This window comes from Diceros bicornis, chromosome 21, assembly GCF_020826845.1.
Source record: "Diceros bicornis minor isolate mBicDic1 chromosome 21, mDicBic1.mat.cur, whole genome shotgun sequence".
NCBI classification, from domain to species: domain Eukaryota; kingdom Metazoa; phylum Chordata; class Mammalia; order Perissodactyla; family Rhinocerotidae; genus Diceros; species Diceros bicornis.
This window is the reverse complement of record NC_080760.1, coordinates 26,754,831-26,773,049: the sequence shown is the minus strand read 5'-3', so window position 1 is coordinate 26,773,049 and position 18,219 is coordinate 26,754,831. Positions and strand designations below refer to the sequence as shown.

The 18,219-nt window shown below is 34.6% G+C and overlaps 1 protein-coding gene across 1 annotated transcript in view; it reads right to left on the bottom strand.

Moving 5' to 3' along the window:
- PKHD1L1 (PKHD1 like 1) overlaps positions 1 to 18,219 on the bottom strand; it is a 166,194-nt gene that overhangs the window by 98,117 nt on the left and 49,858 nt on the right. Inside the window, 14 exon segments of the mRNA XM_058564477.1 lie at positions 422 to 648; positions 1,201 to 1,371; positions 2,122 to 2,310; positions 3,310 to 3,414; positions 3,834 to 3,976; positions 5,604 to 5,799; positions 6,177 to 6,309; positions 7,672 to 7,793; positions 8,777 to 8,941; positions 10,033 to 10,143; positions 12,890 to 12,995; positions 13,924 to 14,046; positions 16,165 to 16,319; positions 16,849 to 16,996. Of these exon segments, the coding sequence (XP_058420460.1) occupies positions 422 to 648; positions 1,201 to 1,371; positions 2,122 to 2,310; positions 3,310 to 3,414; positions 3,834 to 3,976; positions 5,604 to 5,799; positions 6,177 to 6,309; positions 7,672 to 7,793; positions 8,777 to 8,941; positions 10,033 to 10,143; positions 12,890 to 12,995; positions 13,924 to 14,046; positions 16,165 to 16,319; positions 16,849 to 16,996 (2,094 nt within the window).

The window sequence follows — 18,219 nt, the reverse complement described above, 5'->3', positions numbered from 1 at the left end:
ATGGTACTACATAGATGAACCTTGAAAATACTATGCTTAGTGAATACAGCTTGTCACAAATGACCACAAATTGTATAATTCTACTTAATAAGAAATGTCCAGAATAAGCAAATCTATAGAGAAAGAAAGTTGATTAGTGGTTGTCTAGGGCTGGGCAGGATGGAGGGGTTGGGGATGATGTCTAAGGGTTGTGGGGCTCCTTTTTGGGGTAAGGAACATGTTCTAAAATTGACTGTGGACAGATGCACAACTCTGTGAATATACTAAAAGCTATTGAATTGTGCACTTTAAACGGGTAACTTGTATGGTATGTGAATTATATATCAATAAACCTGTTAGAAATTAAACTATGAGGTTATGGATGAAACATCTTTCTTTTATTGAGAATATAGAAGTAAAAAGGAGATCTTTATTGTCTTACCTTATTAGCACATGCAAGATTACTGAAGCCCCGCCCAGTAATCGTTATCAATTCATTTACTGTTCCAGCAGATGGACTAATGTTGGTTATAGATGGTGAAAAACAACTTGAAAGCTCAAAGAGCAATCTATCTGCATTTTTAACCCCAGTATTGTTCAGGCCACACAGGGGTTCTGTTGCTAGGCAGCCCGCCACAGAGCTTCCCAGGCTCAAATTCTCAGGTCCTCCTTTAGACAAAAGAACTGCCTGTAAGTCATGGATAATGTTCTAAAACAGAAACTGTTTTTGGATTGCATTACTCTTTATTTTGATGATAGTGGTTTATATTCTGGTAAAACTTTTTAATGATAAGAGGGGCTCGGGCAGTACAAGGTTAAAAGAAAGACCCGAACAAATATGGTCCAGTAAAGAGAGGAGAGTGAATATAAATTAATTTAGTTTTCTATTTGTCTAAGGCCAGATCCCATGGGGAAAATAAAACAATAACATCATCTCACATTTTAATATATTTTGGGGCATGCACAGAGCGTCAGAACTTTTTCAGATTACATCTCATTTGAGGCACACAAGCATTCTGGGAGACTGGCAGGATAACATTAACATGAGTCTTCTTTCTAGAATAAATTCCAGCCTCAGAGCAGTCCAGACCTACTCAAAGGTTATGTGGCTAGTAGGAGACAGAAGGAGGGTTAGACTCAGTCATCTGCCTCCTACTCCAGAAAGGTCACACAAACCGTGGGTCACCTGAGTAATAGAGTTTCCATCTTTAACCCTCTTACCCTGAGCATATGTGGCTTCAGTGCTACCCACAAATAGGTGCAGGGGAATGCGCCTGGTTTCAGCCAGTAAAACGTTAACGACTCCTTGGAGAAAAATGGAGTGAGCCTCATCAACATACCCGCTGCTAAAATAATGGATTCCAGGTGAAGTAAATTGGTAAGAAAATGAACCTGCCATAAAATAAGATTGTACATAATAAATACAAGCAATTAAGGAATCTTTGAAATGATGATTCAAATGCACAGGCAGACAACGGGTTGCTTATATTTAATACCTGTGTGATATTGTGACAGGAAGTAGTAAGGAAATGACTCACTGGCTATAAAAGAGCTATCTTGCATAATGAAATTACATTCCAAGAAGACAAGATCCAGCATTAATTTTTCTAGAGAACCATGTCAAGTCTGGCATAACTTACCAAATTTTGAAGAAAAACTCAACATTCAATGAAAAATAAATAATACTTTGTGTTCATGAGTAAAAAGTTTAAACTGCTATATGTATAGAACCAAACAGGCAGTCTAAAAGGCACACTTGACACTGAGTCATCCTCGGAGAAATACTGATTTTAAAGCAAGGTCAGTACTTGCTATCAGAGTGGTATGATTAAAACACATTTCAATTTTCTTTGTATTTTGCTTGTTTTGACAGATTTTTCCAGTTGGTTGATTATTGCAGAACGAATAAAGATATTTCTGCTGTCAGAATTCATCTCTGATATATAAAATACCTTGCTTACATTCATTTATAATATTTTATAAATTTGAATACTTTTACTACAGCAATAAAATGCCAACTAAACTACTTTGTGTATTTGTATATATTATTTACGTAAAAGTATTTTAAATCTAAACAAATGTCTTTTTATTATATCTAGGAAAAAGAAGCATGATGCAAAACTCAACAAAGTGGAAACATACCTGATGCAGATTTTTCTCTTCCATTCATAAATCCTTTGCCATCATAAATTACACTTCCAGGACTGGAGACAGAGAAAACTCTATATCCTATTCCCCTAAGAAATGGATGTGCTTGCCAATGCCATATCACTGTGTCTCCCACAGATATATTTAAGACTGATGGTGACCAGGCATAACCCAATCCATGTACTGGGAGTAAGAATTGAGTCATAGTTTAAAAGAAAAAAGGAAAGGGAGTAAAAATTCTTAATAATTATCTTTGAAAATTTTGCATTTTTATATAGCCACTATTGAAAAAGCTTTTAAAATAACATTGTGCAACTTTTATGTGCATACATGTAACAAAAATAGAGATAATGGAAAGTAAGATAACAAGAACCTAAGGAAAAAAACAAACCACATAACTCCAAAACTGATGATCAAGAGACAATTTGAAAAGAATCAGAAAGTCAATAAACAAGTTGTTCAGAAATATCACATGGAATATTTTTTAAAGCTATAATCAATTATTTAAATGTTAATTTTTCTCAGGCTTAGAGACATACAAAAATCAATATAATTTCAATTTGAATATTCATTTAGAAATCCATGACTGATAACAAACTACAGTAATTCAGGAAGTTCTGTACTGCAGTAAAACCAAATGGCAATTCCTAAACTTGGAAATTTTTAAAGTCGAGTCTTTTAGACTCAAGTCTACCACTGATTCACTCTATATGTGGCCCTCTACATCAAGGGAAAATCATTGACAAATTACAGAAAGAAATAACAATACATATTCTCTGAATACTTTTTTTTTTTTTTTTGTGAGGGAGATCAGCCCTGAGCTAACATCCGTGCTAATCCTCCTCTTTTTGCTGAGGAAGACCGGCTCTGAGCTAACATCTATTGCCAATCCTCCTCCTTTTTTTCCCTTTTTCTCCCCAAAGCCCCAGTAAATAGTTGTATGTCATAGCTGCACATCCTGCTAGTTGCTGTATGTGGGACGTGGCCTCAGCATGGCCGGAGAAGCGGTGCGTCGGTGGGCACCGGGCATCTGAACCCGGGCCGCCAGCAGCGGAGTGCGCGCACTTAATCGCTAAGCCACCGGGCCGGTCCTCTGAATACTTTTAAGTATAAAATAAAAATCAAATTAATTCCAAGGAAAAGCGCTTCCATTATTTACAACATATAGATGCTGGTTGATACCTGAATCTTCCCCATTATTGGTAATCCTGAATACATTCCCTGTTGACTGAAGAACACATTTTATAACATTTTCTGATGATGATGTCACATTGCAAGGGAAGGACCCTAGAAAGAACAAAGATGGAATAAAAACATTTTCTCAAGTATTTTTTGTGAAATACAGAGATGAAGTATAATTAATAAACGGTCAAGGCCCTACAAAAGCTCCACATTGTATAGTAGGATTTTTGGTACTTTTTTATCCTACTAATCATGTTTGAGTATTGACTATTTTTAGAACAGATACTTTCCCTTTTAAAAGTGTTCTGTACACATTAAATATACAATAATTATTTATTGAAATCAAAAGCAGTTATTCAGTTTCTCTTTGCCACCTTAACCCAATACACTTAATACTTTTATACGCTAATAGAAAAATAAAGCTTCCATGATTGAGAGTATTTGTGTAATAACTCAGTATCTACAGCACATCCTTTAAGGTGAGAAAAATGATAACAGCCCTCTTGTGAGGGTGAAACTCTTACCTAAGAGCACGTTGTTTTCAGTTGGTATCGTGCTAAACCCCAAACCCATTATAGTGATTTCTGTTCCACCGTATAAGGAGCCTCTCTGTGGAAACATGTTGGTCACTTCCAAAATATACTGTATAGAAGCATTTAACTTGTCTCTGCAAAAGAAAAATTAATAATGTTTCAATGAGCTTTCCGTGGGGTTATGTTGCTAAACACTTATTAGGATATGATTCATCTAAGAAGAGGAAGTAATTGAATATTTAATTAGATATTACTTTTTCAAACTAGATAATCTGATAATTATCATGATCTCAGCTTGGTTGGATGCTATATAGTTAATAGTTTTTTCCTAACTATAAAAATTAGATTTCTGAAAATCCTATGGCAGAAGAATTTGAGATGGAATATCTTAAAATATTATGGGAAAAATATGGTTGTGAGAACTTAAGTCACAAATAATACATGAAATCCTTTAAAATATTTTATATATTCATTAGAGTAAGACATAAAGGCAGTATTATCTATAAAAAAGAATAGCAATGAAATTCTATACATTTTATATGAGTAATAAAAGTTTTGTATAATTAATTTGAATTTATCATTCTGTTTGTTGGAAACTTGTTACGATCTCCCTTCGCACTGTTTCAATGAGACGGTTTTTAATTTATTTTGCTTTGTTACAGATGATGTGTCTGCTAGAAGGTCATCAAAATGTACAATGTTTTTCCGACCTGACATACAGAGTTCACTCCTATATCCCAGCTCCCACCAGAACTCACATGAGTCTTTGTGTTAACTTTGATTTAACTTCCTCAGCATAACTGAATTGGTATTTCTTGAACTGCCACCCAAAATACACAGTTTTGTATGGTGTCATTTCTGCCCATAATATCGTCATGCCAAAGCACAAGCCAACAGCTCTTCTAGAACCTATGTGAGCTCTGCCCTGTGAACCTAAGAGGGGATGTAGTTCTGAGGTTTATGTTTGTTGCTCATCTTCCTTCACTTCCCACAAGATTTTGCTGCAGTCATCTGGAGAGATGACATTGCTTTCTCTTAATTCCGAAATTTCAGTTTCCTGTTTTTCTAAATATTCTAAAATAGTAACTTCCTTATGTCAGAACTAAAATTTTACCAGTTAGCAAATAACTTTGGAGAAGAAAATACTAAACACTTACCTAAAAGAAACTTAGAGTTAGAGAAGAATTCTCTCCATCCTCTCCTTCAGAAAGCCAGCACCTACCCGTATCTTGGCTTAATTGTCACTTTTCAAAGGACTCTTCCCTGTGTCTCAGCATGAGCTCTCTCTATTATATGCTCTTACAGCACGTGGTACCTTTTATTCACGGCCTTCTTCACATTTATAATTAAATTATTAATGTTATCCTGTTTGAAATCTGCTTCCCCAACATAATTGTGGGCATCATTAATGGTGGGGGACATGTCCCTCTCATTCTCCACTATTAAGTTTAGCACCGAGCAAGCGCTTGCCTCCTAGTGACTGCTTGATAAATATTTCCAGAAAAAATGAAATTCATGTGACATATACATAAACCTAGTTCCCCAGAGAATCTTACAACCTAATCTAAATGGTATTGCTCTCAAAACTAAGCATCATATTGCACTTTATGAGATATTCTCAGAACCTTTTGCAAAAGGAGATGTAGAAAGGTAAAGAAAGCAGTGGAATATTATAAGGTTAATGACTATTTCTTTCTCTATCCCAATATTATTAGCCTCATGTGTTCCACAACTCCATCAAGCTGATGTTCATTACCATACCTTGTTGATGCAAAACCCCAGTTTCTGACTTCTACGTAGATCTCATGTTTTCCAGGAGTCAACTCGGGCAAAAGGCATCTAACATCTGTGAAGTTCCAGTGAAGAATCTGGCAGGGTTTTCCCCCAATAGACACCTCTATGTTTTGTGCGAGTTCATTTCCAAAGTTATAACCCTTAATTGTTAAATTAACTTCTCCTATTATTTTAAAAGAAAAAAAAAGTTTTACAACAAGGTTTAACTTATTATCCAGTGTAAAATTTTCATATTAAGTACACCAACTCATCTCTTATCTTTCATTGGATTTAGGAAATCCTAAGACTTTCAGAGGCAAAAGAAAAATCAGTGAAAGAGATGATAACTGCCATGTGGAGAAAAAATTCATGTTTGTTTCACAGGGAATAAAAGGTGACAAAGTACTTTTTAATATTTTTCTCCTACTGCACGTGTTCAAAGTGAAATAATAAATAGCCTAATCTATGATTAAAAAAACCAAACTGGTGAGTGGTTTCACTTTAACAGAACTGCAGGAGAAACTGTGCTTCAAGTCTTTCTAGAAATGCAGAATTTCTTACCTAGTATTGTCCGTACTTTTGGACTAAAATCAGTGATAACTGGAGTCTGTAAACAATTGTAACTATAAGCATCCTTTGCCGTGGCTTGAAATCCATTGGTAATAATGGAAACATCAACTGTACCCTCAATTCTCTGAAATAGAGGGAAAAAATAAAACAATTAGAAAATAAATATTGAGATACAGAAATCCAATGGCTAAAAACAAATACAATTATTCAAAATAAACTTCTGCAGATGCTTTGTTTTAAAATCATGAATGAGAGTCAGTTTTCAGATATTTAGAAAATTGTGGTGTCAAATGGCAGTTCCATGTTTGAATTCTTGCAATAAAGGTATATAATATAGTGGTTTTGTGGGTGCTTATGATCAATTAAAATGCATCTATATTATTGGATTCCTGAGGGCTCTGCAATATAGTTGACATGCTCTAGACAAATGATTCTCTAATTGATAAAGTATAAGATACTAAACGTTTTAACTTTTTGCTCTTAAAATAGACTCGAATATAATTTTTATTCCTCTTCACCGACAAATCACATCATTATATCTTTTGCTGATCTAGTTCCAGAATCCAAGACTAACACTTGGACCCCTATGAAAAATATCTGGTGCTTTCACTGGTACAGCATCTACGCAATTTCCAATTAGGAAAAACACTTTTTCCAGTATCTAGTATTTACTGAATGCACACCCAGTGTTTAACTGAATGACATAATTTAAACAAAGTAAGTTTCCATTTAAGTGTATTCCCCAGCCTCTCATCTCAGTCCATCATTCAGTCCAACACACATTCAAATTTACTTTTCCTACAGATTGCAATTACATAATATCCACACAATTTGCATTTTTTTAAATGTTAGTGACTGGATTCATCATCTTCTTGTACATAATAAACCAGAGTCTTGGTTTAGATTTAAACACTATTTTTTTAAAAATAAACAACAATGATCGGTCCTAAGATGCAATCTTCTGTGGGGAACTTCACATTATTTTTGGTCAACATACTGAAACTTTAACACATTTAAAATATATATTCCTTTTTAAAAACTAAAAATGTCTAGATTTGCTTCCCTGAATTCTTTAGACTATTTACTAGTACTGAATGTTTTTCATCCTTTGATTTACCTGGTCAACTCCCATTCTCCTTTAAGCTCCAATAGGACATCAACTTCTCTGTGAAACTTTCTGACACACTCTCCCCACTGTATTTTATCCTTACTTTGTATCTACTCCTATTATTTCAAATGGAACACACTGTTTAATACTGATGTATGTGTCTGTCTTCCTTAATGATGTTAGGTATCTAGAATGTGGAGATAACATTTTGTATTTGGATCTTTGCAGAAACAAGTTCAAGAAATAATTGTTAAAGAGCACAACTGAAATGCTGCAGTTTCTAGGTAAATGTCATATGTTTACCCTTCTACCGAAATGCTCCTTAATTCATATGATTTCAGACTTTTAAAAAAAAATTACTGAAATCAGATGCCTTACTTTTGGTGTTCTGCAGGTTATCTTATTCAAATCCCCTTCAACCACACTGCAGGTTTCATTTCCAACTAATACCTTTGAATTTTCATCAAAGCCAAATCCAGATAGAGTCAGAAGAGTACCGCCTTCATAAAAAACAAAACACAACTCAACAAGATTAAGTATAACAAAAAGAAGTTTTGACAATAATCTAACTCATCATTCAAGAATTATCAAATCATCCCAGAGATGGGCTGGCAAACAGATGAAGGACCAGACTTGTATACAATCACTACCACATGCCCGAGCCTGAGCTCTGAAGTCTGGAACCATAAAGGAGCTGGGCTAAGAGATTTAATGAATTAACATAGATCTGCAACCAACATTTGCTTTGGGGCATTACTAGTAGCAACTGCTACTTTCCTTAGTGCCTTCCTCATCCTAAAGAGAAATTATGCTGTTTCTATTTGTTCAACCATTCCATGGGTGGAAAAGGAGAGTGAATTAAGACTCTTACCAAATCCCAAATTTTAATACTTCTAAGTAAAAGCAAAACTAAGAAAAAATCCCAACAAAATAAATATTTAAAATAAATTAAAATAGAAACACAAAACACACCAAAAAGCTCAAGACCAAAGCACAAAATCCAAAACTAAGCCTGGTGAGACAAACAAAAAACACAAAGGAAATGATGCAGGACAGGAAGAAGGTGTTATTTTCTTTCCGTCTTCTGCGTCAGCCTGCCCTTCCCCGATTCGTACCCAGAACTTTTTCTGGATCAAGTGGCTCCACTGAGACTGTGGTTACAAATGGAGCAGCTGGTAAGCAGAATACTAACTAATAAATCTTATCTTGACGTAATTGATGAGCTTGTTATAGAAACATGTAATAATTGATGATATTAATTCAATAACCTAAGATGTAAGTATAAGCAGTCACCCTGACTTGTGCTTCATAAGAAACAAAAGAATTAGTCAGCTGTTTAATCACTGAGCCTCCTAAAAGGGGAGTCTCTTTTGTTATATTTGAAGGAGGTTTGGATTACTCTCCCTTCAGCCTGTTCTAGAAACATTACAATGAAATGAGGGAAATGTTTACAATTTTCTTTGCTGGAACAATTAACTATTACCTGCTAGGCTCCCAGAAGCGGGCCAGATGTGTGAGATCTGACTCTGATAAGTGAAGTGGAATACCCCACCCTCCACATTCCGTGCTAGTCCCACATCAGCTATGGACACAACAACTGGGAAAGATCCAGCACTTCCATTCAGAATCCGGCACTTGATCTCATTTTCTTGTGATAAAAAGAGAAGAAAATGATAAAGCAGATGTTTCTGTGAGATAAAATTACGGAAATTTCATATTTGTAAATACAAACCTTGGCCTTTATTTTATAACCTAAGCAATATACCTCAGGAAAACTACTCAAACATTGATGAGAGAAAAAATCTTTACAAATTACCTGATGTTATAAATCAGACATTCCTAAAAAAGAGTTAGGTAAACCAATAATGAAAGCAAACTAAACAATTTGCTCCTGATAGCTACTGTTGCAAAAAAGAAGAGAAACGGCTACTCTAATAATAGTTAAAAAATCCTTATCTGTAAGATTATATCAGTAATTCTAAAAATATTAGTCCAATATATTGTTTATGTTTCAAACTGAGCAAAATGTTAGGTTTCATCAAGAAAGGTGATCAAAAACTAAATGAAAACATATTCTTAATTTAGAACAGTATATGTTCATTTATAATACAAGTGCAATATTGACTTACATCTCAAGAATGCTTGGAAGATCTAAATTAAAAACAACTTAAATGATATGGAAGGTGGATTTGCTTATGTAATTCCAACCCATTAAAATTAAAGAAAACACCTAGGATTATGAAGATAATTTTTAGGGTAATAAATAATTACAGCCCTCACTTTTTCAAGAGTAGAAATATGAATGATCCTGAAATTTTATGTTAATAGATAGAGGTTCTGTTGGACCAGAAGTGAGGGAAGATGGCCATGTCCTTTTGTTGCATGACTAATGTGGCATTGTATTAAAGTATGGGCAGAGGGGACCATGGAATACCAGAGCGGCTGTTTATATATTTTCGTGTCCCAGAGACACATCGAAGAAGGAAAGCTTTCATGTAATCACTTTATGAGAGAAAAAGAACAAAAATCAACTGTTATGAGATAAAGACACTGTACAACGGTGAAAGAATTAGTCTGTGGTCATAACCAAAGGTTAAAAAGATAAGGCATTTATCCAGAGCAGTTTGCCAATTTCATGACCCCAAAGGATAATCAATATTGTAATATTGCTCTTTGATTCCACTTTCTCTTAGAGAAGAACAATTAGACTCAATAATAACAATTTTTAAAAGGACCTACCATCCACAGAGAGAAGAGAGCAACCTACTGGTCCAACTGAGACCAATATAGCTGAACTGGGAGAAAATCCAGAGCCTGATATGGTTAGAATTGTGCTTTCTTCATAGGACCCTGAAAATATAAATTTAAATAACAATTTTAAAATGAGAAAACATAGAATCTGAAGTTATGAAGTCAGATATTTCTCAGAGAAAAATAAGCCTATCTTCTAAAGGATAGAAACAATAGCCTACAAGCAAGCAGGGGAAAAAAGACACATTTATTTAGCAATGGCATTTTTTTCCATTGAATTACTCTACCTTGCTTAATATTTTAAATCTGTGTTGACAGAGATTAAAGGAAAGAATTATCTGACTGAAAGTATAGAATGAGGTGAGGAAAGGAAAATTCTTTTTATGACAAAGAAATTAAACAGAACATCTCTCTATGGTTAACTTAGACTATGACAGAACTGCCATCACAAAGTCATGAGAAAAGAATAAACTGTACAATAAGTGTCATGGACACTTTCCACTTGAAACAAAATAAGATTCCTCTGTCTAAGGTGATATACATCCTAGAGTTCCTGGAATACTCCCAGTTTACACCTGCTGTCCCAACATCTTATACTTAATGTTTTTCCATTCACTCTTAGAAGTGTCCAGATTTGATCCATAAATGATATGGTCACTCTACTTATATAACATCACACACAATATAGATTCCACACGGATTTAAATAGCTAAGAATGAAAAACAAAACTCTAAAATTTTAGAAGACATTATCAAATATGTTAATAACTTTAATGTAGAGATGAATTTCTTAAATAAGATACAAAAAGCCACAGTTAACCATCAAGGAAAAGACACATGAATATAGAGTAAAACAATGATTTAAATGTTTCCATGAACAAGATACTAAAACAAAACACAAGAGATATACTGAGAGAAGACGTGTCCAAAGGATCTGTAAACATAATATATAATACACAGTTACAAGTCAGTAGACAAAAGACAATCTGATAAATGGATAAAGGATGTTAACAAGCAATTTGCAGAAGAAATAATCTAAATGTCCAAGAAACATATGAGAAGATGCTCACATGCATTACTAATCAGGGAACAGACAAATTAAAACGGTGATGTGATAACTTCTTTCACCCATCAGATTGACCAAAATTAGGAAGATGATACTATCAAGTATTGGCAAGGATGTGGCAATACAGTGCTCTCATCCTGCTGGAAGTACAGCCACTTTGGAAAGCAATTTGGTCATCTAATAAACTGAAGGCACATAAACTCAATTATTATCCAGCAATTCCACGTCTGGGCACATACCCTAAAGAAGCTCTAGCATGTATGCAATAGGAGATTTGTACAACAAAGCTCAATACACAATCGTGTAAAAACAAAAAATTGTAAACAATCTAAATGTCCATCAATAGAGGAATAAATAAATTGGTATATTCGTGAAGTACTTTGAAGTGATAAATTAGATATGCATAAAACCATATAAATATTTTTCAAAATGAATGCTGAATGACAAAAGTAAAATGCAGATGATACTTACATTGTAATATTTCTGATATTTATAATGTAATAGCTCATTCGTAAGCTTAAAAAAAAAAGTGGCAAAATTACCATACATGTGTGTTATATACAAAAGGTATTAAAAAGGGCATGGAAGAATACACACAAAATTAATTATTGTGATTGCCTGCCTCTGGGGAGGTTTGTAGGGACTAGGGATGGTGCTTAAAGAGGACTTGAGCTGTTCTTTTAATATTTTCCTCGTTAAATTAATGATTAGAAGTAAATATGACAAAATGTTAACTGCTGTTAATTTTCAGTGAAGAGAATATGGGTGTTTTGATAACATTATTTATACTTGTCTTTTCATTATTTTTAAATTTGTCAAAACGTGGCAAAAGCAATTCAGGTTGCTAATTATTTTGAGTAATAAATAATTTTTTCAATAAGTGTATATAAAAGTGAAAATTCATTACAAAATACAAGGATGGATGCAAAAATAAGGAGACCAAAGGACTATCACCAAATTAATGTTCATCAAATCCTTATTTTTGGGAGTTTTGACCCCATATAACATGAATTATCCCAAAGTTAATATCATTATTGTAAAAAAAAAAAGTCTGAGGAATATATTCTTTCAACACAAAGATGTGTTTTTTTTTTAATTTCAATTATTTTGCTGATATATAATTAGCAGGTGAATTTTACTACTAACCACCAAGACTACATACGTGATTATAGTATCTGAGCTTATATTTCTGACTGAAAAAAAGTTACTTCTCACAATCTTTAGTCCTGCTGCTTATTTCAATCCTTGGGAGTTCAGACATGAAGCGTAATCACATTTTTAAAAGCAATAACATGCTACGAAGATATGGTATAATGTGCCCCCCTAGATTGAGTTCTTGGCAATAATTTTTCTATCTCTTATTCTCAAATCTAGGATCTAATTATTTTCTTTTACTAAGCAGCAGCTGTCTTAATAGCCTTTTAGTACTAAATCTCTTAGAAGAAGTGGTCTCATATGATGCAAGATTCCAACTAATACCGTAGCTAGTGGAGTTGAACAAAAATGCCTCAATAACTGAGTGAAATTTTAGAAACTGTTCTAATTTGGTGAAACTGGAGAGGTAGAAGACTAGTGAGTCCAACTTCAACAGCAATTTATTTCCAAAATAATAATTAATGCTCTTTCCATAGTCTACTGATCTGATAGATTTTTTTCAGTATGTAGAACTGTCTGCTTGCCTTAGTTAGTGAAACTAGTGTTAAAAAAAATCATGATCAGAGTTCACATTTTTGCTACTTGTCTTCCACCCCGTACTCCAAGTTAAAAAGCAAGAGGTTACCTTGAGAAGGGCTTGTGGCCTGGACTAGGGGAGTAGTGATAGGATCCCATGTAAACCCACAGTCACCCGAACATTTAGCTGGAAGTCCATTGACATAGACTTCAACCTGCAAACAAAGAAACATAGATGGAGAACAGGGGTGGATGGCTAAGGAGAATATCTGGAGAACAGGGGTGGATGGCTAAGGAGAATATGCATAGGATTTAGAACAAATGGTGGTCTTTTTTGTTTGCTTGTTTGTTTACAAATGAGTCTACTCTATTTACACTTTTTTGGCTTTGACACTTCATTCACTCATTCACTCATTCATTCACTCAGCAAATGTGCCCACCACATATCAGGCACAGTTGTAAACGCTAGAATACAGGAATACAACATTAAACAAAAGAGATGACACCCCTACTGTCACTCAACTTATATTCTAGTGGAGGTGGGAGAGAGAGTTGCATGAGACAATAAATCTAATTAATTAATCTAATTAATCAAGACATTTAATAAATTAATTATATATTGTATACAATTAATATCATTGTATATAATAATTACATAAAATTTAATATCTATATATTAACTATATAAATTAATCAATAAATTGAATCAATCATAAATTTAATAAATTAAATTTAATTAATTAACAAAGTACATGCATATTATGCCATGATGATGAGTAGTGCTATGAAGGAAAACAAAGGCTGCTCTTGGGAGAGTCACCTAAACTCCTTACATTTTAATTTCCTCATCATTAAAGTGGTAACATTAATAATTACTTCAATGAGTTACTGTAAAGATTAATGAAAGAATATATTTTCAAATTCTAACAGGCAGTAGTACAGCTTAAAAATCCATTCTCATAAGGAAGACAATTTTCCCAGAAGTCATAAAATAATATTATTGAGTTGATCAAGTGTTAACACAAATATTCACATGAAAATAAAGATGCCATCCCTCCTGTTTTACCAGGTTTCTAGTGTATTACAAACTAGTTATACATTTAAAATTATGTTAAATTTCATGAGGAAAAGTTTCAAAAATACCTGTGGTTGTTGGCTGGGTGTACGAAGTAGGTCTCCAAGTATGCGTTGTCTGAATAAGCCACCTTCCTTGATCCTCCTTACTGTCATATTAGCCTTTTCTCCAATAATGTTGGAATCATTAACCTATATTTACACAAAATTACTTTACTAGAAAGGCTATGATAAATAGGACCACACTAGTTTTTCTTTTTAAAATGGAGCACAGGTGAAAGTGAATAAAAGCCAAAGGATGAAAAAATAACCCAAACATTCAAAACTATTTTAGTCACAGTTTTTGCAAAAGGAGCCTCTTCAAAAATGAGCATAATCTACCCAAGGAAAAAATGCTAAGATCACTGTATTATCATATATTTCATCAATTGCAACTTGAATTAAATGCCTAAAATTAACTTGAAGTTTTAGAATAAAATATATCTAAGGAAAATGAGTTTACTAAATTTGATTTTCTCAAAATGTTCTATGCTTTTTTTTGCATACGACTTCTTTGATAAATGATTGTTGAATAATTGAAAAACTTAGTTCTCTTTCCACCTGAAAATCAACTTTTCCCCTTTAGCATTTTTCAGCTCTGAATACCCTGGTTTTTCATCCACTCATGGAATACTATTTTCTGCCAATGGTAAAAATGAAACCAAATCAAATCAATATGTATAACTTGGTGGTTCCAAAATCCCTCTGCCAATATGGCAGCCTTCCGATGCATACAGGGGCTAGCAAAGAGAGAGGATTCTCCACGCTAGGCCTCTTTCAAGCCAAAGTGATAAGAGTATAAATGATGAATAAGCAGAGGAGACTCGTCAGAAAAGAGACAAGGCAGTCGATGCACAGACACCAGCAGAGATACCAAGAGGAAGACCAGTCACTAGGGCTGTCTCACTTGTGGAATTTTCTAATTTTAGTTCCAGGTCACGTGTTTTCTTTAACAACCCCCACACCTTTATGACTGTTACTATTTTGCACGCCCATACAGTCTATGTACAGTACATCATACTCTATGTTTATAAACATTTTTTTTGATCTCTTCTTTCCCCTCTTCACCTTTTTTTTTTTTCCAAAATGGTTTCATAAGTAGAGTCTATTTTTTTCCACTATATGTCAGAAACATCTTTGCAGGTGAATATATGTGGATCTACATATGGCTGTATGGTATTCATGCTAAGTTTGTGTCATTTTAACAACATTCTTCTGTTGATGGGGATTTAGGTTTATAGGTTTTTACTATTACAAGTAATGCTGCAGTGACTTACCTTTGCGCCTATACCACTTCATATTTGCATTATATTTCAGTAGTATAGAGTTATATGGTTGAGACTGCTGAATCATAGGAATCTATATCAGACACTAAATCACCCTCAAAAAAGTTTGTACTGATTTACTTTCTTACCAACAGTGCTTGAGAGAGACTGTTTCCCCACACTCTGATCGTCACTGGAAAGCATCCTCTTTCTAATGCTTGACAATCTGAGCCCCCAGTCTCTTCTAGACTCCTCTCCTTCACGTACTCTGGGCCTGACTCCTCTCTCCCACCCCCTTCCACACTCCAATTAAGCAAAGGTAATTAGATGAGAGCTTAAGGCTTGACTCCCTTATGAACTTGAAAAGGTCATCTTTAAAACCACAAAAGCATCCAAGGCCCCAGAGTACAGCCCTAGAGTATAGTGGTAGAATTATAGACAGTGAGGTTGATTATGTTTGGCCCCCCATTAAAGTATATTCAGACGTAGTTCTGAGACTGGCCCAGTCTGTGCTCCTCCTGCCCCTGTCAAGGGTCTTCTAATACACATATCCCTGTACTTTTTCCACAGGAGATAGGAAATAAAGTTCCAACAGCTATTCTCCATGAAAGAGAATGTCTGGTCAACTTAATGTAAAACAATCTTCTCCCCAATTTCCTTTTTTTTTTTGCTGATGAAGATTCACCCTGAGCTAACATCGGTGCCAATCTTCCTCTCTGTTGTACGTGGGTTGCTGCCACAGCATGGCCGCCAACGAGTGGTATAGGTCCACACCCGGGAACCGAACCCAGGCTGCTGAAGCGGGGCATGCCAAAGTTAACCAGTAGGCCATGACGGCAGCCCCTCAATTTGCTTTTTTTTAATGTTTTGTCTACAGTTTGCATTTTAAAAAATATACGAAGTCTCCAAGACTTTTTGGAACGAGGCAGAGTGCAAGCAACACAAGAGCGCAAGAAGAAAACAGCAACACATAGAAGAAAACAGAAACCAAGCCAAATAAGGGAACCTGTAGAAGATTCTGCTTTCCACGTGTGCTTCTCCACTTGATGCTCCATGAGTGTCCAGCACAGGTTCCGTCTCGTGTAACTGAGACTTGTCCCACTTCTTCCAGACTCTGGAGAGCAAAGTGTAAATCTGCAGCTGACACAGCAGCAGGGAGACCTGCACTTGCAGAGGGATGGCAAAGAGGGATGGCAGGAGTCAACAATTCACAAACCAATTTCATCCTTGGAATACATGAAATGTGTACTATATTTTATCACTTATAAACCACCTGTCCTCCTCCAATATAGTAAATATGAAATTTGCATCTTACCTAAGTATGCTGAGAATTTATATATTTCTTGGGAACAGAAATTACATGAGTAATGTACCTCAGACTACAGGTTTGGCTCAAATACTTTTTTAAAAATGTCAATTAACTTTATAGATAACCTATAAGCTATAGATAGAGAAGAGAAACAAACTTTTGGGAATGTAACCTGGTATACCTAGCGTGGCAGTGAAGAGAACGTGCAAATGTCATTTGTTCTGGATAATTTAGCTTTACATTACTGCCATAACCTCAACTATATAAATTACGTAGAGAAATCATATTAGAAAGAAATACACTAAAATGTTTATTATGTTTGTCTAGATCAGTACTGTCCAATTGATATATATACCAGTGTTCTGAACCTTTTTCATGTACCTTTGAGAATATGTCCATAAGCTTGAATGTCAAAGCTGCCACTTAGAGGTGGAGACGCTGCTTGAATTCTTTGAATACGAATCTTTGACTCCCCTGGCCAATTATTTCCTCTGTAAACAGACTCATTCTCTGTCTCGTTTGTGATTATCTAATTTCCAAAATAAATATTGATAAAATGATTAAATATAACAATGGCTAACATGATTTCCATTTCACCATGGTACAAGCCTGTGACATGACATAAATGAGCCTCTGGTATTCAGGATCCTTCAGAACATTAAGGAGAGTCACATAAATCAACACAGGCCATACCTATACAGCTGCAGTAATGAGGCCAAAGTCAACTCAGTCATCTGTGCAGCAATCAGCTGGAACCACAGTAATACTTCATTAATTCAGAGCATACCCTCCATCACTCAAGGAACAAATATTTATTGAGCAGGCATTCTGTTCAATATACAGTGCTAATCACTGTGGGGAGGCCAAGAAACATGAGATGTGGTCTTGGTTATCAAAAAACTAAAAAACTTTTTGGATAAGTAATATATGGAGACTTGAAAATTTAACTAACAATATAAGGAAGTAAATGGTCAGAACAGTGACTGATTCAGACTCAGGAAATACCCGTCTAATGTTGAGTGTCAATCAATTGACAAAAGCAACATGTGCTATAAAAGTTAATAGATTGTAACTCTAATAGTGAAAATGATATTCTCCAGCTTCTGACCTCTCACAGTCATCTGTTAATCTTGTGGAATTTAAAATTATAAGCCCCATTGCCCACAGAAACCAGTAAACATAAGTGCCAAAAGACATATGTAAGAATGTTCATAGCAGCTCTACTCATAATAGCTCCAAACTGGAAATAATGCAAAAGATAAATTATGGTATATTCACACCATAGAATACTGTACTATAATGAAAAAGAATGAACTACAGCTACATGCAACACATGAATTTCACAATATTGAATAAAAGAAGCCAGATGCAAAAAAGTACATACTGTATTATTCATTGATATGAAGATTAAAAACAAGCAAAACTGATTAACAGTGATAGAAGTCAAAACAGTGGTTATCTAGGGGTGAGGGGTGAGTAATCTAATGATAAAGAGAAGGCACAAGGAAGGCTCTAGGGAGCTAATGATTTTCCTTATCTTGATCTGAGTAGTGATTACATGAGTGCATTTACTTTGTAAAACTTCATGGACTTCAGCAAAGTTGCAGGATATAAGATCAACACACAAAAACCAATCATATTTCTATATACAAATAACAAGCATGTGGAAACTGAAATTAACACAAGATGATTTACAATTGCTTCAAAGAAAACACTTATATATAATACTTACATATAAGTCTAATAAAACAT